Source organism: Ailuropoda melanoleuca, chromosome 1 (assembly GCF_002007445.2).
Source record: "Ailuropoda melanoleuca isolate Jingjing chromosome 1, ASM200744v2, whole genome shotgun sequence".
NCBI classification, from domain to species: domain Eukaryota; kingdom Metazoa; phylum Chordata; class Mammalia; order Carnivora; family Ursidae; genus Ailuropoda; species Ailuropoda melanoleuca.
The window spans coordinates 153,336,215-153,357,551 of NC_048218.1; the positions used below are offsets into that span (position 1 = coordinate 153,336,215).

The following is a 21,337-nucleotide window of genomic DNA, read 5'->3' on the forward strand; positions in this document are numbered from 1 at the left end:
AAAGTTCAAATGACAGATAAAGGTCAAAAATTGGACAATAGCAGTGGGGATAGAAGTAGAAGGTGGGTGAAAATTAAAGGAATAAATTATATAGAAAAGACTTGGTAACTGATTAGATAAGAGAGAGCTGGTCATGCTTCCATCAAGTGAAAAGCAAGTTACAGACAGGGAGGCAGGCTGTCATGTGAGAATGTGATTGGGTCAAGACAGAACGTTTCATTTGTGATGCCCATGGAACATCCGGGTAGAGGTACCAATGTTCCTTAGATACAGGTCTGCAGCTTGTAAATGAGGTCGAGGCTGTGGTCAAGATCTGAGTATGAGGCACTGTTTTCCCCAAAGCATCGTCCAGAGTTCTGATGGCATAAGCCAGGAAGCCTGGGGCCTATTTTAAGTGACACATTGCAAACTTGCAGCTTCAATTTAATATTTGTTTCATTTTAACATGTATATGGATTTATGTTGGTTTTTGCATTAAGTGTTTCCCCCCCACAATCCTTAGTTAAATGTGGCGGTCTCCATAAATACCCCCTGGCAGATTGTTACCTACCCTCCCCTAAGGATGTTGGAAGGGAATGGTGAGAAGTACTTTGTGGAGAGTCGAGCCTGTATTCAACTCATTTTTAGCTATTTATGAAGAGATTATCCTCAGCTCTAATAATAAAAAACAGCAACATCATAATGTATAAATAAATCACCTACCACATGGACTAGTTGTCCTTTTCCTTTCAGTGTGAAGTGATAAAAGCCCTAAGTCAAAGTTGACTAGGGAAACGGAGTAGAGTAAGTAGAGAGAAAAGAGTAAAAAAAAATATTTCAAACCTAATACTAATACGAAAGTGACTCCTGCTATAAAAATATTTGTTTGCAGGTCTCCCAAATATAACCTCATGAAAATTTTTATTTAAAACAGATATTGCCACTTTAAATGGCTTACAGAAATGGTTTAATGGTCGTTAGAAGCTAGTATATAATCCACATAAAGACAATGGACTTGGTTTTATTCATGGATGTTTCCTGAGCTCATAGGTATTCAATAAACATATTAAATCTGTTAAAGGAATCAGGAAGAGACACCTAGTGTTTCTGCTGCGGTGTTTTGGCATATTTAATCTCAGTGGAAACAACTCACATCAACGAGTTATCTGGCCCAGAATGCAGTCACTTATGCTAAGCCCCACATCACCAAAATGAGACTTAAGTTTCAACCTTCCCAGGAATGGCACCTTAAATCAGTCAACCAGCAATTGCCTGAGCAGCACTAGTTAGAGCATCTGCCTGACAGACCCCTGCCATCGGCCTCCGAAGTGACGTCACCGAGCAATAATCAATCTGCTTTTATGCCTCATATAATTTCCTTCTTGTTCCTGCTCTCTTCAGCCTATGAAAGCCTCCCATTTTATACAGCTCCTCAAGCTCCTTTCTATCTGCTGGATTGGATGTGGTCCAATTCTAATCAATTTTTGTTTAAATAAACTCTTACAATTTTTAATGAGTCTCAGTCTGTCTTTAATACCCTCTTGGCCTCTTTAGGCATTTGATTTGCAATCCCCCCCCTTTTTTTTTGACACAGTTCTTTCAGAAAGAGTATCAGGCTTAGGTGGGACATTAATACTGTCTTTGGGTTCAAACAAGGCTTCCTCAAAACAAGAATTCCTCAAAAGCAGGGCCGGAGACAAGGATTTGGCTGTTGGTAGTATAGTCGTAAGACAACACCAGGAGACAAAACTGAGACAGAGACACAAGACCAGTCAATAAAGGCCACATTAGTGAGTGTGCTACGGGAGCATGGTCCCACTAGGAAGCCTCTAAAGAATTCAGTGGACCATACCTCTCAATCGTCAAACCTGTAAGAACATGGGAGACTGGGGACATTTATCAGTGGGGTCCCATCCCCAGTTGGCTGAAGGTTGAGCCGGGGGTACTACTCTGCCACATTTCAGGGTTCAACTGAGGCATACCCTGGCATGTTTGCTTCCTTGCCGGAGTTTTCTCAGAAGAGTGCTGTGTGTGCAGGAAACTTTCCATGGCTGCAGGTAAACTCAAGGGAGGATCTGGGGGGGCAATGCAGTTCTCTTACAACCATCTATGATATGGAATTGCAAATCATCAATTTTTTTTATTTATTTGACAGAAAGACAGCCAGCGAGAGAGGGAACACAGCAGGGGAGTGGGAGAGGAAGAAGCAGGCTCCCAGCGGAGGAGCCCAATGTGGGACTCGATCCAAGAATGCCGGGATCACGCCCCGAGCCGAGGGCAGACGCTTAACGACTGCGCTACCCAGGCGCCCCCAAATCATCGATTGTTTTAAAGCTTCACGTGGGCAATAGTAATTACTCCTACATTCTGATTTTTTAAAAATTACTTTTTTTTAAATTTGTATCAGTTGTAATATAAGGTGAATTCTCTTGAGAATATTCTTTTACATGACTGGAATTTTGAAACAGTCCTTAACTTCTGATAATATGCTAGCATTATACTGATTTCGCATTATACCGAAAACTAATGTTAAAGAAAAATTTTTGAATGACCCTTGTTGAAGCATGGCGAGAAAGACTTTATTCAAGTGGGGGAGGGGTGGCTATCAGAACAGGTGTAGGGACCACTGAAATGGAATTTGACAGGAGAGAGAGACTGGTTTCAACTCCAAACACAGCATGGGCCAGTGGAATGAATAGCTGAGGTACGGTGTGGGGGCAGTCAATGGATGGAAAATTACTAAGAAAAACATCAGGGGCAAGGGTTAACAGTTATCACCTGGGGATGGTGGAGGCTGAGAAGCCTGGTTAGATAGATACTGAAGGTGATCAGATACAGAGGATGGGGGACTCCAGCTAAACTGACTTAGGATTCCTGCTCAAATTGGACAACACAGAGACCAAGAAGTCCAGAAGCCGAAGCCTAAATGAAACAACAGTTCAAGGGAGCCTGGGAGAGTGAAGTCAAGGACAGAATCTTTGCGGCTTGACAATACTGAAAATACCACTGAATTGATTACTTTCTCCCACATGTGTGGATGGCAATAGAGTTTCTAACAGATACTGTAAACTCACAATAGAAGGCTCTGGAATAGGAAAAGGACTTGAGTTAAAGGTCTCAAGTTAAATGACATGCTGTTTTCATGTGGCTGGCGACCTTTCTATGACTCAGGAAATCCTCACCTATGAACAAGCTAAGAGGCCCAGAAAACCTTTTACGCTGTAAAATATTTTCAAAGTACTTTAATTCTCCCCTCCAAGCACCTAGTAATTTACACATAAGCCAGTTTAAACTCATCAGCATTTGCCAAGCACACACCTCTTCAAAAGCTTCAAACGGGGATAGCAATCCCAATACCACGGTAGGGCTCTGACCCGGCATGGAGGGGCGGCTTCATTAGCTGACTCTGTTCACCTGTTGCTCTAGCGGAAGCTAACTTGGGAAATGAATGTGCAGGAAAATGTGGGACAGGCATACATAAATAATTTAACTTGAGAGGAGTACACTAAACCTCTCATTTACAGTCACCTTTTATTATTTTCTTATTCCTACAGACTCAAGTCGAAAGTGTCCTAGGTGCCCCAAGAAGGGTAAAAAGCATTAATACAAGCAGACACCCAAATACCTAAAACCAGGATTACATATATAATCTGAAAAAATAGATTATTGAGATTGTTGTCTTCGGCAAAATAGATGTCATCACAACAGAAGCTTTTATTTTTCCTCCCCTCTTCTCCCTTATTAGAGCGCTCTCAACAAAAACTAACGAACTAGGAAATAAAATCTCTCTCCCTTTCTCCACCCTCATCAATTTATCTACATGGGTCAAAGGTGAGGCGTGTGTACTGGATTTTCACAATTCAAATGCATTTAAGGGAGAATTAAACAATTCAAATGCATTAAAGATTAAGCCACAGCACTTTTATTCTATTTTAAAAGGCATCAATGTTTTAGCAACAGCCCTGAACGTGGCGTTCTACCTTCCTACTTCCCTAAATTAGTTTCCGACTTACGCTGTAACAAATTACCACTAATTTAGTGGCTTAAACACAAATTTATTATCTTAGTACCGCAGCTCAGAAGTTCAAAATGCGTCTCACTAGGTTAAAATTAAAGCTTCCAGTTCCTTCTGGAAACTATGGAGGAAAATCCTTTCCTTACCTTCTGCAGAGGCTGCCGCATTCTGTGGCTGTGGTCTCCCTTCCGCCATCTTCCAACCGCTGACTCTGACCTCTTCCACCTGCTCTTGTCCACTTTAAAGGACCCTTAAGATTACATTGAGCACACCTGGATAATTCAGGCTACGCTTCAGCTTGAACTCAGCTGATTGGCGTCCTGAATTCTATCTGTAACCTTAAATTTCTGGTGGCTATGTAACATAACATATTCAAAGTTTCCAAATATCAGCGTGTAAACATTTTTGGAGGCCGTTATCCTTCATACTATCTCCCCAGCATTCCTTGGAGAATAGAAGACAGCTATCCACGACTCTCAGCCCCACCAGGCGTGCAGACCCTACGCTGGCCCAGTGATAACCACTTGTGAGTTAAAGCGCATGCCATATTGGCCACTGAATTAACTGAAAAGTTGGAAATGTGCTACTGAATACGGGAAAATGACAAGAGGTGAGAAGGACATAAGAATGAACTGTAAGTTATTCAGCCAAAGTTTATAAGGGATAATAAAATTGTAAAAAAAAAAAAAGTCATATTTTTATGATTTATTGAATAGACGATTTTTATATAATTTCTTCTGAAAGAAGTAATACATTTTATGGGAACTTGGGAATTTTGGTACCTTGTATTTATCTATTCGAAGATTACGGCATATCTTATAGGGATGGCCCCAGGGGAACAGCAGGGACTAGAACCCAGGGCTGGCTTTCAAATGACTCACCGGTTTAATGAGACAATCAGACAAGTAACCATTTAAAATACAGAGTGAAAAACTTTAGCATAGGTATCAGTGTTATAGGGGCACAGAGAAACTCACCAGAACCATTCTCATGCATTCTGGACAAAGGTGGGTCCCGAAAGCCTCCCAAACAGAAGTGAACCAACCCTTGAGAAAGGGAATGTGCCAGTGGGTATAAAATTTGCTGAAGTGCATAGCCCTGAAAAAAACATGTCATATCTGGTGAAATGCAAGTAGAACGGTGTGGCTGGAACTAAGTTTGCACATGGGGTTAGGGGAAAAGTAGACAGAGGAAAGGCTAAGAAGATCCAGCTCATGAAAGCCCTTGTTTGCCTGAGGATTTTGGACTTCTATCATGTAAAACAGGGTGGTGTGATGAGGAAGATCATCTCTTTCTAGAAAACTATCTTTGGTATTGTAGAGGAAGGACCGAAGTGGGGACAAAGAGGATTCTCTTACCGCTGCTGTTGCTCCTACTGCTACTATGTTTCCACTGCAGCTAGAAACGATGTTCTGAATGTTTGCTGATAGAAAATGAGTTAGAAAATTACCTCTGTTTAATCCTCACAACAACCCTGATACAGGTCCTATGTTTCTGCCTATTGTACAGATGAGAAGACTGAGGTTTACAGAGATTAAGTAACTTTCCTCTGAGCTACAGTCTGTCAAATATGCAGCTAGGATTAAAGATGACACCTCCATCCTCAGAACCTTCTTACAGCTCCCAGAGGCAGATTTATCTTGAAGTTTTCAAGCTGAATCCTCCAGTTATCTTACTGGCATAGGCCCATTCCAAAACTTGATGAATAGAAGGAGGAAGCAGCAGCCTGGTCAGTGACGTGGCAGAGTCGAAGAATGCTGTCCCAGCTCTGGGGGCCACCACACCCATGGGGACACCACCAAACACCCTGATGACCTCAAGTAGAAGGAACCCAAGGAGCCACTGCCCTTTAACTGCTGTAACCGCTTTGTAAAATACCTGGTACCCAGTCAGTGCCCAGAGAGACTTGCTGAAGTTGGCTATACAAAATGAAATTAGAAATGGGTTTCATCCAGAAAATTCAGTGTAAGTCCTCACAGAACCCCTGACCTAATCTTTCAGTCTCCACAAGTCTATCAGCCAGTCTGTTGGTGTTCCTGGGATTTCTGAAATTGCTGGAATAATGTTCATAGCAGCAATTTGGGGCCAAAGCAGCACAAAATAGAATGGTTCCGTTCTTAATGACAGAATTCAGTCCCCAAATGCCCAGACTCCTTCCCCCCTGACAGAAGACGGAGTGGCTGGTCTAGTATTCGTCACTGGAGATCCCGTGGGGTAGACTGATGGCAACTGCTTGAAAAGTTCATTTACAGACAAAATCTGACCAAAATGGCAGGAAGGAATGACACTTAACTGAGTGGTTAACATTTTTATTTCAAAAAGCACGATATTGTATATAACACTTTCTGAAAAATAATTAATAAGATACTGTAATTAAATGAATTATCTGTTTTTAAACACAATAAGGATGTTTAGAATCCTTCAGTGTGAGTTTATTCAAATTTTATTTAAATAGAATGCAATTTAGTCGGGAGACTAAAAGGGTGATTTCTACCTGTCACAAAATAAAAGCTCTTTTGCGGGTTTTGTTTGTTTATTTATTTATTTAAATTTTACATCCTTAACATATATTACAAGGGCTTCATTGTTTAGTTCAGAATACACATACTGTATTTGAATAAATGTTTGGGGGTTATATGTGCCATGAAAGGTACATTTGCCTTTTTATAATCAATAAACAATAAGCTGACACAAAAAGGGATGGAACCATTTAAAAGTTTTGTCTCATTCAAGTAGAATACAGTCAAAATTCAAAACAGATTCTCCCTTGAAAACTGCAATTATTTCCCATCCCCTAAAAAAAGAACAAAACTTGGAAACATATACACAATTCATCGGATTTAAATTTCTACCTGCAGTAGACTACACTAAACACTTGAGCCCTCTGCTTTGTTATGGCTATAATCACAGAGATAGTTTAAACACGAAAACAGTTTTACAAGTTTTTTTCTTCACCTTCTACATGATATCTTCTTTCTCCACAAATACATTGACCAGCACTTTTTGCACTGAATATGCACGGTATACACATGTATGTGGAAAAATATACTTATATCCTTTAAAACTTCCGGATCTACATAGACATCTCCATTCCTATTGGAGGCTTGACTATCCAGGATTCTTCTGGAATGTCTGTTTATGAACTCGGTGTATTGCACTGGGTTGCCAAATGCATATCTCTCTTCCCCCTGTTCCTCTGATCCCTGCAAGTCCAGTGTTAATTTTTTACTTTAGCGTTTCATCTACTTAAAACTTTGTACTACAATGTCTACTATATTTAAAAGAGGTTGACTCAACAACTCCAACACCCACACACAGAGAAGAAAAAATTCCATCTTGGAAAGCTAACATTCATTATTCAATAGTTTAATATACCATAGAACTTTCCGTTTAGAATTTTCCTTAAAATATATATTCTCCACTTGAAGCTGTCATAAAAATGGAAAGAATATCTTCTCTGATTTTAAAACCATCAAAGTCATTTTTTTTAAAACTACTTTCCAAACCCCAGGAGTAGTGTACTTGAAGGGCAAGCATGTCAGTAGCTTTAGAAAATGGGTTGATGACGGTAACATTTGATTCCTATTTGAACATTTATTATTTGTACCAATGAATTCTGACTGAAAATGAAACTACTATTACCACTAATTACAGTTACATAGCTACTCTGGAGTAAAGCTGCATCCCTTGATTTCAACTGTGGAAGTCTGATAAGCAGGTTGTTTGATTTGTCCTATCCCCACTGTCTCTTCAGCAGCTTTCCACTGCACAGATTGTTAGGAGTGATTCACAAACTTGCTGTCTTCACACTACATAGTATAAAAGGTAGCCAAGACATAATTGTATGTGTACTGCACATAAAATAATTTGTGGCTTCAGAATATGTTTTGATACAAAGCCTGCTTGTCCATTGTAGAAAATTGTGTCAATTTATGTAAAAATATTTATTACCTGTAACCATAGATACACGAAATCAATGTGTGTGTTATGTAACATTATGTCAGTAATGCATTTGTTACTGTTTAGAGATTTCTTTTGCTCGTATTACTGCTCTGCCAAATAACTTTTTTTTTTTTGTTATACTAGGGCAAGTGATTGCTGTGCCACATTTGCAATTGTAATGATAATTTCCCTGGGAATGCTAAATTATGTCTTAATTTTATTCAAAAGCTTTTATTTTCAAAGCAATTAAACTTATTGTTGATTGATATTTACCATCTAATGTTCTTGGAACACTAAAATAATATGCTTTATATATAATCTTCCATTATAGTACATTGCTTGAGAGTAGCTATTTGATATAACAGCATTCAGTTGAGTTTTCAAACCAAAGAACAAAAATTATAGCAATTTCACTTGAAATCCATAAATCCATGCACAGGAGTGTGTTCAACAGAATCACTAAATGCTATTCGTTATTCAAAGATGAATGAATCAATAGAAAAACAGAACTGATAAATCATTAGTATTTTAATGCCGAGTGGAGAGAAAACCTAATAAATCATGCATTTCAAGCACTTGTTTTCCTTATGGCATGTTTAAAAACATAAAACATGCAATGATGAGATGCAGGTCAATATGAGTGAACAATACCCAAACTGCTCGGAATAGCATTTCATTTTATATCATAGATTTAATGAAACACTAAGAAAAGCACATATTCCATAATTTCTTTAAATAGAGACTCCAACCATACCATGAATACTATAAACAACGATCTGGGCCATCATTTCCGAATAAACATTTGAAATGCCACAGAGATGGGAGTGGCGCAGGCTGATGGGAGAGGACTAATTGCATGCATGACTTGCTTCAGCGAGCTTAATAGTTCTTACAGGTATCAATTTATGCAAGACAAAACTGATACAATCATTTACTTTCTCAAGTGCACTTAACTGATCCATTAAAAATTACAGATACCTATATTTATAAATGACCAAAAAAGCAAGAAATCAGCGAATTGAGCTTTGATTGTGTTGTATGGCCTATTGTTTGCATAAGGTGAGAACTTTAATTATAATTAATGGGTAATTCACTCTCTTTCCAGAGTTTAAGTCATCACAAAATTAATCATAAGAACTATAAATTTTCTCCACAATGCTAATTAATTATACATTAACCCATTTCTCTCAAGCATCTTTTTCTGAATCTTTGGTGGGAGATAGTATATTAGGCACATAGTTTAAAACAGCTATTTGGTTACTGGTGTGGTTATGAATCTTCTTCTAGATCCACATGCAGAAAGGAATAAGGCTTGTCATATTACCACACTTTACTGCCAAGTCACTTATTTCTGTTTTCACTTATTTCTGGAATTAAAAACAAAATGAAACAAAATAAAAATCACTTTCTATTTTTTTAGCACAAGAAAACTTTATACCTGAAATTTTTAATTCCATTCGGAAGAATCAAGATGTTGAAAAAAACTATTTAGATACAGCAACGTATCAGAGACAACTATTTAGTAAAATCTTCCAATTAAAAGTTTCTTCTCAAGTCATAGTTCAAAGATCATTGAGACACTGATTCTAAAAGGGAAAAGCATCGCAGTCTGCGCTTATGATCATTGTAGCGTTACTGATTAGTGCTTATCAATAACTGCAATCACACGGAGAATCACATTTCCCATGGTATTTCCTTTTATGGTTCACAGACTTCTCTCACAGGTTAGGAAGCGGAAATTGGGGGAAGAGGAGGTGGGGGACATAAAAATCTATGGGAACGCATGCAACAAAAATATGCAGTACCACTTCATGTAAACTGCTGCCTTCTTCATGCAAAGATGCCTATAAAAACTGAGACAAATTCTCTAATAGCTGAATTTTACATTAGCTCGGTAACAAAAACCGTTAAACCAATTCCATGATTTTGCATGAGCAAGAGAACTGAAATGGTTCAAAGATTTCCAGCATAAGTTTCCATGGCCCAATTATGCTAATTAGATCTCGAAGAATAAAATGAGACAGGTTTATTCCTTGCTTCGGTTTCTTGTTCTTTTGACGAGGGAGCAGAACAACCCGGTTTTTGGAGGAGGGCCCATCAGCATTGGGGCTTGGTTCTTGTGTGTAATTTTTATCTAGGGAAAGAAAGAGAAAGAGAGTAATCTCCAGATATAATACCGATTTCAGAGAATCTCCGTTATGGTTAATAATATTCCATGAACTACTGGAACACGAGTGTAAAATGCAGTTTCAGAGTTTTTATTACTTCAAAAATATTTTTAAGGAAGACAAGAATTTGCATTTAAACCATGTTCTAATGCACAGGGTAGTAATAAAAAATGAAAATTGACTGAAATCACATTTTAAATATCATGTTACCTCTAACCTCACATGTAGTAACAGCCCAAAACTCTGTTTCGGCCACATGATTATCTAGTATAATTCACTGACCATTTAGAGCAGGGAAGGACACAGCATTACAGTATTCAGAATCCCAGTTATAGTCCAACATCAGGATGTACTGGGGATCAAGGCAAGCCTTATTTATCTTGCTAATCAGATTGTTTCTCTCTTTCCACATGAACTGCAAGGTTTAATTTCAAAACAATCATTAGGAATGAAAGTCAAAAGTTAACGTGCATTAAAGGTCAGAAATGATGAACTAGCTTTCTAATTTGTTAATTAATTGGTAATAGAATAGAATCAAATATTGAAAAGCCTGCTTAAAACACTTTGAGAGACTGTTCTAAAGCTAGTCGTCTTGATTTCTTTGATATAAAACTACGAATCACCTTAAATGAGACAACCTTAAAGTAGATTATGTCTGCAATTTTCTCTAATTCAAGTCTAAATTAGAGAAGACATTTTATGAATATATGCTATGCTCAAAGCTAATTGAAAGCAATTATCAAAGTGGCATTTTGTCTGTGACTTTAAGATACATTGTAAGATAATAAATGATTCTCATTATGTAATAAAAAGGTCACATCTTGCCTTTGGGCTAGTGACGCTAAGAGTTTTTCAAAAGCAATCTGAGACATTTTCTTTAGAGAACTGCGACTAATACAAGAACCATCGCTTATTAAATATCAGTTGTCACCTGCACAGCACCCGCATCAGAGATGAGTGTTTCTTTCAAAAAGAAACACCACCTCATTAAAAGCTGCAAAAATATATCTCTTAAAGTGCATCCCTGACATTTTCAAGTTAAAATGAATATCCTTCACTTGTCATTCACTAATAGCAATAAAACAAAAAAAAAATGTATGTCACGTGAACAGGATCATTAAAATCGGCACAGGGCTTTTGGGAAATGGAGATTCACTTCACAGTCTAGAAAGACAGAAGTATGTCAAAAACCTGGAAAAACGAACAACTTTATTTAAGTCTGTTGGAATCAGGTTATTCTGGGAAGATTCAGTGTTCTTCTCTTTACTGTAAAAATAAATTGCACCTGTAGAAGGCCAGTAGGCTAAGCCAGCTCCCAACTCCCTGAATGCATGATTTTACTTTATTTTTGTTATCTTATGAACTGTGGAACTGAGAGCTGGAGAGTTAAGATCCCAGAATGTACACATCTTTATAGACTGAAAAAGATCTCTACCAGATTTTCTCTCTTAATACTTCAGTTTTAGGTTATGCCATGGATTTTTAAATCTCCCTGAATCTTAGCTTTGTATAATATCGAATACAGCATCACTCATTCATTAGTTTCATAAAATTTACTGCATCCCTACTATGCTTCAGACACTGTACCAGAACTTTTAATGAATAATGCACAACCTGTGCTCCCGAGAAATTCTAGTCAAGTAGGAAACAGAAATTTAACAGGCATGTTCAGCCTATCACAGAAACTGAAATAGGAGGTTAAACAGAAAGGCACTGCTTTTTAATGCTGAAAATAAAAGTGAATTTTTTACACAAAAACACAATGTTTAAATGAATGCCTGGGGAAGCAGTTACCACACATTACTTATATGATAACCTTAGATTCAAATAGAACATTAGCATTTAAAGTAAGAAGATATACATTTCTTTTTTTTTTTTAAGATTTTATTTATTTATTTGACAGAGATAGAGACAGCCAGCGAGAGAGGGAACACAAGCAGGGGGAGTGGGTGAGGAAGAAGCAGGCTCATAAGCGGAGGAGCCTGATGTGGGGCTCGATCCCATAACGCCGGGATCACGCCCTGAGATGAAGGCAGACGCTTAACCGCTGTGCCACCCAGGCGCCCCGAAGATATACATTTCTGACTCACAGTTGCTGGACTAAATTCTTTGGAGGGTAAAATAGTATTAGGACATTTTGGAAAATAAAGTTGATTATTAGCTAATTTTTGTTAAGACTTTGGAAGAAATATATCATTCTAGTTACTTACATAAGCTTAGTACTAATTTATGCGAAGTGTAACCATAGTACCACAAGTTATTGGTTATGAGATTTTGTTCACTCAATGTGTTATTTCGCCAACTGAATTTTTTTTTTTTTTTGATCATGGCTGTCTTTATACTGGCAATTCTTTTTTGAAAAAAAAAAATACCATGTTGTCATTCCTTCGTTCAGTGCTCTTGGTACAACGGGATCCTTAATCCATGTTACTATTATGGATTGCTAGTTTTCAGTTTCTAAGCAAGATGACGGCCACTCCTATTTTTAAAATTATCTAAAACCTGTCCTTTTGTTTGTTTGATCATGCCTATCATCTAAGTATACAACTCTTTCTTTAACGTTATTTCCACAAAAAAATAAACCTACATATTTATTGTCTATTATTTATGGAAAAGAAAAACAACTGGCTGTGTTCCTCTTAGGGGAGATAACATGAAGGATACTAGCATTCGTGAAATGATTATTACGTATCTGGGCTCTTTGCATAGGTAATCTCATTGGATAATTAAATGTCCTTGTATATTTGAGCATAAGCAAAAAATACTCTATTAAGGATGAGAATAATTCCAGTTCAAGTGAGATGATAGTGTGATCACAGAAAGTCCAATATAGTCTGCAGAAAGCTGTAGAGACTTAAGAGTAAGTGCAGGTTCAGACTGCCCATCTGAGGGAACCTGGTTAAGAGGGCCTCTCCAGGAATGGAATAATGATTCAGATGCTTATTTTGTATACATTCCACACTTTTTATTTTAAAGATTTTATTTATTTATTTATTTGAGAGAGTGCATGTGCACACACAGGCATGAGTGAGGGGTGGGGCAGAGGGAGAGGGAAAATCTCTCTCTCTCTTTTTTTTTTTTTGAGAGGGAGAATCTCAAGCAGACTCCATGCTAAGTGCAGAACCTGACCTGAGCCTTGATTCCATGATCCTGAGATCATGACCTGAGCCAAAATCAACAGATACTCAACTGACTCAGCCATCCAGGCACCCCTACATTCCACACTCTTGTATTATTATTTTTATTTACTCATTTTTTTTCTGAGAACGTGGTATCTACTAGAAAAACAACAATGAGTAAGGAGCAGATTTTATTCCTAAAGACTTTAGAATATACTAAGTTTCAGCAATCTGAAGACATGAGCCAAATATTCAGCAATCTTTGACTGCTTCCATCTTTCAACAATCAGGCAATTGCTTCTTAGCTGTTCTTCAATACATCAAATATTCATCGAGCACCGGCTATAAGCAATTTGCAACTTGATTTTGATTAGTTTGGAAGAGAATCTGAAATTTATAATTAAGAGAGAACTGTGGGCACTCATAAGCAATGGTGATGGAGCTTCCAGAAGCTGGGGTGGCTGCATGAAGGCAGAAGAACATTGTTTTTAAAATACAAGATAAATATTGTCAGTAATACAATAGTGTCCTCCAATAAAACTCTTTCTTCCTGCATATTCCTTTGCAAAGCAACGATGGCACAAGAGAGGCACTTCTACAGTTAAATGACTCTTTCTACTTTTATCTTCCTATTACATATTAAGATTGGACACATCTCAAAATCTAAACATGAAAAAACTGGATCGCAGTTTTCAGTTTTGTACGTATTCAATACAAAATAAAGATGCACACATGGAATCCAAATCAAGGATTACAAGGCACAGTTTTCTTGTTTCTACTGTATTATCAGTGTTGCTTAGTGTAACTTCATAATTATAATATTGAGAGAAATAACAAGATCAAAAAATAATAAGATTTGGCTCTTACTGTGTGCTGAGCATTCTGCTAAGTGTTTTACACAAGTAATTCAGATGCTACCTGCTTCATCTCTTTGAGTTGCCCTCAACAAAAGTCTATTGCCATAGAAGTATAACTGTTGAAGAATGTAGGACTAAAGTATAATTTCATAAACATGATAGAATAGGAGGTTTATAACCCATAGCAGTAAATAGTATGTTTGTGTTCTCTATGAAAAGCTTTCTTTAGCCCAACTAAAATTGAGGTAATAGAGGAGAAAGTCTTTCCTGACTCATTCTCCAGGCAAGTTTCTCATGATTCATTGGATTTTTCCTTCCTAGTTCCCCATTCCCTAACACCGAATATTCTCACTACCCTTTATTATTTCTTTCCCTCAGGTCATCTGAACACCTTGTTCAATACCCAGTCCCTTGAGGTCCCAGCTACCCACCGAAAGGCTTACTAAGCTATCTGATAAGAGAGGCATCCAGGATGGCAGTGTAGGAAGATTCTGAACTCACCTTCTCCCATGGACACACCAGATTTGTCACTATATATGGATCATTTCCCTCTGAAAAATACCTGAAAAGTAGATGAACTGCTCTCCACAGCAAAGGATGAAAGAACCACATTGAGATGCATAGGGCAAGCTCCGCCCTGGCACAGCAACACACAGTAGGGAGGGATATCACCAGACAAGCACTTCTCCTGGAGAAGCAGGAGGCAGGGACTGGTTCCCCACATTTGATACCCCAGCTACTGTGATATGAACAGGAGAGATGATCCCCAGAAAGTATGGCTTAGAAAACCAATGGGGCTGACATCTGACGTTCCCAAAGTGGTATAGGAAATTGAGACTCCCCTCTTGGAGGGCTTACATGCTGACTTGCTTGCCCTGAAACCCAGCAAAACCCCAGCAATTTGAAAAGCAACTAGGCTATGCGTGAGGGAGATTCATTTGCTGATCTGGGGGCATCAGCTGGAAGGGCAGGGGACAGTTGAGAGGCTCTCTGGAGAGAGCTCTCTCTCCATACAGCCTACTAGCACAGGTGGATGAGCTTCGATGTGGCACCCTCCTGCTGCCTTGCTGGGATGGACAAGGAGAAGTGGTTGTGGTACTAGCTGAGGTAGGAGGGCATGGGTGGTTGCAATGCTCTCCCCCTACCTGACTGGGGCAGGAAAACACCAATGGTCACAGACTCCTCCCACTTACTAGCTAAAGTCTGTGAGCGGGGGTGATTGAAATACTCCCCTGGCCTCTGGCTGGGGTAGATGAGTATGAATGATCCCAGCATTCTCCCTTTCCAAGCCTAAAGCTGGTATGCATGGACAGACAACTCATTCTCCATCTGCCTTGCTGAAACCAGTGGCACATGCAATCTACATATTTGGGATCACGCCTTGATCACCTGGCCCTGGTGGCCAAGAGACCTGGCATTCCAGAGCTCCACAGGTCTGTAACAATTGGAAAGACAGTTTCTAGCAGTTCACCACCCCCAGGACACTGTACAGACAGCATCCTGAAACACAACCCCAGACTTCCTGTGAAAAAGGCCTAGTTACTTAGCTTAGATCTTCAGCTTGAGGGATAAGCTTTAGGTTTCCCATACACCTAGAGGCTAAGAAGCATTTCCAGGGAATCTAAGTGGAGAGACACCATCCTTGAGCACCCCCTCTGCCTTGCTACAGCTCCACAAAACTTTCCAGAAAGAAGCTTACAGGCTCATCGGAAGGCCTAGTTTTTTCAACTGTTGCCCAGGGGACACCGCCAGATCTCCTGGTCTATAGACTAGCAATGATTACACACGTGGCTCCATTGACTGTAAACATTTGCACCCTTTAAAAGCTGTTCCTAAATGAGACTCCTCCTCTTGGATTACTGACAGGTCTTAACACACACTTGAAAATAGAGATATATGGGGGCGCCTGGGTGGCTCAATCATTAAGCATCTGCCTTCAGCTCAGGGCATGATCCTGAAGTCCTGGGATCGAGCCCCGCATCGGGCTCCTCTGCTGGGAGGCTGCTTCTCCCTCTTACACTCCCCCTGCTTGTGTTCCCTCTCTCGCTGGCTGTCTCTCCCTCTCTGTCAAATAAATAAATAAAATCTTAAAAAAAAGAAAAAAGAAAATAGAGATATATGAAGAACAAATTATGTGGTTTAGAAAATAAAAAAAAAATTCAAGAGACAACCAAAAGCTAGGGCAAGGTTAAATGAGAAGGATAATCACCTACAAGAGGCCAGTCCCTCAAGACTGAGAGAGGTAGCTCTTTCACCTAAAACACAGGAACAGAGAGTCAAACAAAATGAGAAAACAGAGAAATATGTTTCAAATGAAAGAACAGGACAAAACCTCAGCATAAACATCTTAATGATACAAAGATAAGTAACTTACTTGATAAAGAATTCAAAGGAATGATCAAAAAGATGGTAATGGAACTTGAGAGAAGAAAGGATGAAAATACAAAATCTTCAACAAAGAGATGAAAACATATGGGAAAAAAGTAACAAAAAGAAGTCACAGTAGTGAAGAATACAGTAATTGAACTGAAAAATACATTTGAGGGGTTCAACAGCAACTGAGTGAAGTAGAACAGATCAGCAAGCTGGAAGACAAAGGAACAGAACTTATTCAGAGCAATAAAAAGAAAAAAAGACTTTAAAAAAATGAAGACAGCTTAAGGGACCTATAGGACCACATCAAATGAAATAACATTTGCAGGGGAGAGGAGTTAACATGGCAGAGGAGTAGGGGACCCCTTTTTCAGCCGGTCCCCTGAGTCGAGTTGGATAGGTACCAGACCAGCCTGAACCCAAAGAATCAGCCTGAGATGCAGGCAGATACATCTGTATCTCTACAAATGAACATCTCCAGCGCTGAGTATTGAGGTACAAAGCGGGGAGCCGTGAAACCGTGCACAGATATCGGAAGATAAACAGAAGGGCGAGGGAGCCACTGCGCTGGGGCGCCAGGAAGCGGTAGCCACCTACACGGGGGAGCGGGTGGACTCGCAGACGGCACCTACGAGAGAGCAGACTGAGACCATGAGCCAGGGAGCGCGCACCACCAGACTGAAACAGAGCTCTGGTGTGCTCACTGGCACCACACTGTGACTGGGAGCTCTGGAGCGCATGCGTGGGGGCGGCTGGCGATGTTAGAAACAAAAAGGACAGACACGCGCTGGCCCGGGAAGTGAGGGCTGGGACGCCGGTGTGGGGCGCACATCCCGGGATGCTGCAGGGTTGAGCAGCACCAACAGAAACAGAGTTAAAGTGCCCAGAACATCAGTGGAGAATGGTCCACGATCCCTCTGTTCTGAGACAGGGGCTGAGATTAGGCTGCTGCTGCTTTGACTCTCAGAAGAGGCACAGCAAACCACCAGGGAAAGACGCCAGAGAACAAAAGCCTGGAATTACCAGCTCACAGTGTGCCCATCCCCATCCCCCCTCACAGGGGACAGGGAGACTCTACCCAAACAGGGTTGACTGAGTATCGGCGTGGAAGGCCCCTCCCCCAGAAGGCAGGCTGAAAAGTCAAGAAGCCCACATCCCTAAGATCCCTATAAAACAAGGGCGCACGGCCTGGGTCCCAGTCAATAATTTGGGCTCTGGACAACCCCGCAACCTCTCCTCATCAGAATGACGAGAAGGAGAAATCCCCCCCAGCAAAGAAAAGACAATGAGTCTGTGGCCTCTGCCACAGGACTAACGGATATGGATATAACCAAATTATCAGAAACGGAATTCAGAGTAACAATGGTCAAGATGATGTGTAGACTTGAAAAAAATATTAACGAAAATATTAATGAGAATATAGAATCTCTAAGGGCGGCAATGAGAGCGAACCTGGCAGAAATTAAAAATTCTATGAGCCAAATGCAGTCAAAACTAGAGGCTCTGACGGCCAGGGTGAATGAGGCAGAAGAACATATTAGCGAATTGGAGGATGGGTTAGTAGAAGAGAAAGCTAAAATAGAATCTGGGCTCAAAAAAATCCACACTCAGGAATGTAGGTTACAGGAGATTACTGACTCTATGAAATGATCCAATGTCAGAATCATCGGCATCCCTGAGGGGGTGGAGAAAAACAGAGGTCTAGAAGAGATATTTGAACAAATTGCAGCTGAAAACTTCCCTAATCTAGCAAGGGAAACAAACATTCGTGTCCAAGAGGCAGAGAGGACCCCTCCCAAGCTCAACCATGACAAACCTACGCCACGTCACGTCATAGTGCAATTCGCAAATATTAGATCCAAGGATACAGTATTGAAAGCGGCCAGGGCAAAGAAATTTCTCGTGTACCAAGGCAAAGGTATCAGAATTACGTCAGACCTGTCTACACAGACCTGGAATGAGAGAAAGTGTTGGGGGGGGCATTTTTAAAGCTCTTTCAGAGAAAAACATGCAGCCAAGGATCCTTTATCCAGCAAGGCTGTCATTCAGAATTGATGGAGAAATAAAGACCTTCCAGAATCTCCAGTCACTGACCAATTTTGTAACTATGAAACCAGCCCTACCGGAGATATTAAGTGGGGTTCTATAAAGGTAAAAAGGCCTCAAGAGTGATACAGAACAGAAAGTCACAATATATAGAAACAAAAACTGTACTGGCAACATGGCATCATTAAAATCATATCTCTCAATAATCGGTCTCAATGTAAACGGCCTAAATGTGCCCATAAAACGCCACAGGGTTGCAGATTGGATAAAAAAAGACATGACCCATCCATTTGCTGTCTACAAGAGTCATTTTGAACCCAAAGATGCATTCAGACTTAGAGTAAGGGGATGGAGTACCATCTTCNAGGGTTGCAGATTGGATAAAAAAAGACATGACCCATCCATTTGCTGTCTACAAGAGACTCATTTTAACCTAAAGTTACATTCAGACTGAAAGTAAAGGGATAGAATACCATCTTTCACCCAAATGGACCTCAAAAGAAAGCTGGGGTAACAATTCTCATATCAGACAGATTGGATTTTAAACTAAAGACTATAGAGAGAGACACAGAAGGGCACTATATTATTCTTAAAGGAAGTATTCAACAAGTGGATATGACAATTATTAATATATATGCCCCCAACAGGGGAGCAGCAAGATATACAAGCCAACTCTTATCCACAATAAAGAGACATATAGATAAAAATACACTAATAGTAGGAGACCTCAACACTCCACTATCAGCAATAGACAGATCACCTAAGCAAGAAATCAGCAAAGAAACAAGAGCTTTGAATGCCATACTCGACGAGTTAGACCTCATAGATACATATAGAACATACACCCAGAACCAAAGAATACTCATTCTATTCTAATGCTCATGGAACATTATCAAGAATAGACCATGTTCTGGGTCACAAAACAGGTCTCAACTGATATCAAAAGACTGAAATTATTCCTGCATATTCTCAGACCAAAACACTCTGAAATTGGAACTCAACCACAAGGAAAAATTTGGAAGAAACTCAAACACTTGGAGACTAAGAACCATCCTGCTCAGGAATGATTCGATAAACCAGGAAATCAAAAATCAATTTAAACAATTTATGGAGACCAATGAGAATAAAAACACAACGGTCCAAAATCTATGGGACAATGCAAAGGCAGTCCTAAGCGGGAAATACATAGCCATCCAAACCTCACTCAAAAGAACAGAAAAATCTAAAATGCAGTTTTTATATTCTCACCTCAAGAAGCTGGAGCTGGAACAGAAGAATAAGCCTAACCTACGCATGAGAAGGCAAGTGATCAAGATTAGAGCAGAGAACAATGAATTAGAAATCAGGAGCACAGTAGAGCAGATCAACAGAACTAGAAGCTGATTCTCGGAAAGAGTAAATAAAATTGATAAACTGCTGGCAAGACTTATCCAAAAGAATAGAGAAAGGACCCAAATTAATAAAATTATGAAAGAAAAAGGAGAGGTCACAACCAACACCAATGAAATTGGAAGGATTATTAGAAACTTTTATCAACAGCTTTATGCCAATAAATTAAGCAATCTGGAAGAGATGGAGGCCTTCCTGGGAACCTATAAACTACCAAGACAGAAACAGGAAGATATTGATTTTTTAAACAGGCCAATTAATTATGAAGAGATTGAGTGAGTGATAAACAACGTTCCAGAAAACAAAACTGCAGGCCCGGATGGTTTTCCTGGGGAATTCTACCAAACATTCAAAGAAGAAATAATACCTATTCTCTTAAAGCTATTTCAAAAAATTAGAAACAGAAGGAAAGCTACCAAACTCATTCTATGAGGCCAAAATTACCTTGATCCCCAAACCAGGCAAAGACCCCATCAAAAAGGAGAATTACAGACCGATTTCCCTAATGAATATGGACACCAAAATCCTCAACAAGATCCTGGTTAATAGAATCCAACAGTACATTAAAAGGATTATCCATCATGACCAAGTGGGATTCATCCCTGGGATGCAAGCGTGGTTCAACATTCACAAATCGATCAGCGTGATACATCATATCAACAAGAAAAGAGTCAAGAACCATATGATCCTCTCAATTGATGCAGAAAAAGCATTTGACAAAATACAGCATCCTTTCCTGATTAAAACCCTTCAGAGTGTAGGGATAGAGGTTACAGTCCTCAATCTCATAAAAACCATCTATGAAAAGCCTACCGCGAATATCATTCTCAATGGGGAAAAGCTTGAAGCCTTTCCCTTAAGATCAGGAACACGACAAGGATGCCCACTCTCGCCACTGTTATTCAACATAGTACTAGAAGTCCTTGCAACAGCAATCAGAAGACAAAAAGGGATCAAAGGTATCCAAATCGGCAAAGAAGAAGTCAAACTGTCTCTCTTTGCAGATGACATGATACTCTATATGGAAAACCCAAAGGAATCCACTCCCAAACTATTAGAAGTTATAGAACAATTCAGTAAGGTGGCAGGATACAAAATCAATGCCCAGAAATCATTGCATTTCTATACACGAATAATGAGACTGAAGAAAGAGAAATTAGGGAATTCCATCCCATTTACAATAGCACCAAAAACCATATGTTACCTTGGAATTAACTTAACCAGAGATGTAAAGGACCTATATCCTAGAAACTATAGATCACTTTTGAAAGATATTGAGGAAGACATAAAAAGATGGAAAAATATTCCATGCTCATGGATTGGAAGAATTAACATAGTTAAAATGTCCATACTACCCAGAGCAATCTACACTTTCAATGCTATCCCGATCAAAATACCGAGGACATTTTTCAAAGAACTGGAACAAATAGTCCTTAAATTTGTATGGAA

At 39.4% G+C, this 21,337-nt stretch overlaps 1 protein-coding gene across 4 annotated transcripts in view; it reads right to left on the reverse strand.

The window, feature by feature from the left end:
• Positions 1-6,415: 6,415 nt before the first annotated feature.
• Positions 6,416-21,337, reverse strand: part of DGKB (diacylglycerol kinase beta) — a 669,924-nt gene continuing 655,002 nt past the window's right edge. For all 4 annotated transcript variants that reach the window (XM_034668563.1, XM_034668559.1, XM_034668553.1 and 1 more), the window contains one exon: positions 6,416-10,070. In XM_034668563.1, coding sequence (XP_034524454.1) covers positions 9,963-10,070 — 108 coding nt within the window. In that variant the 3' untranslated portion in view covers positions 6,416-9,962. The remainder of the gene's footprint in view (positions 10,071-21,337) is intronic.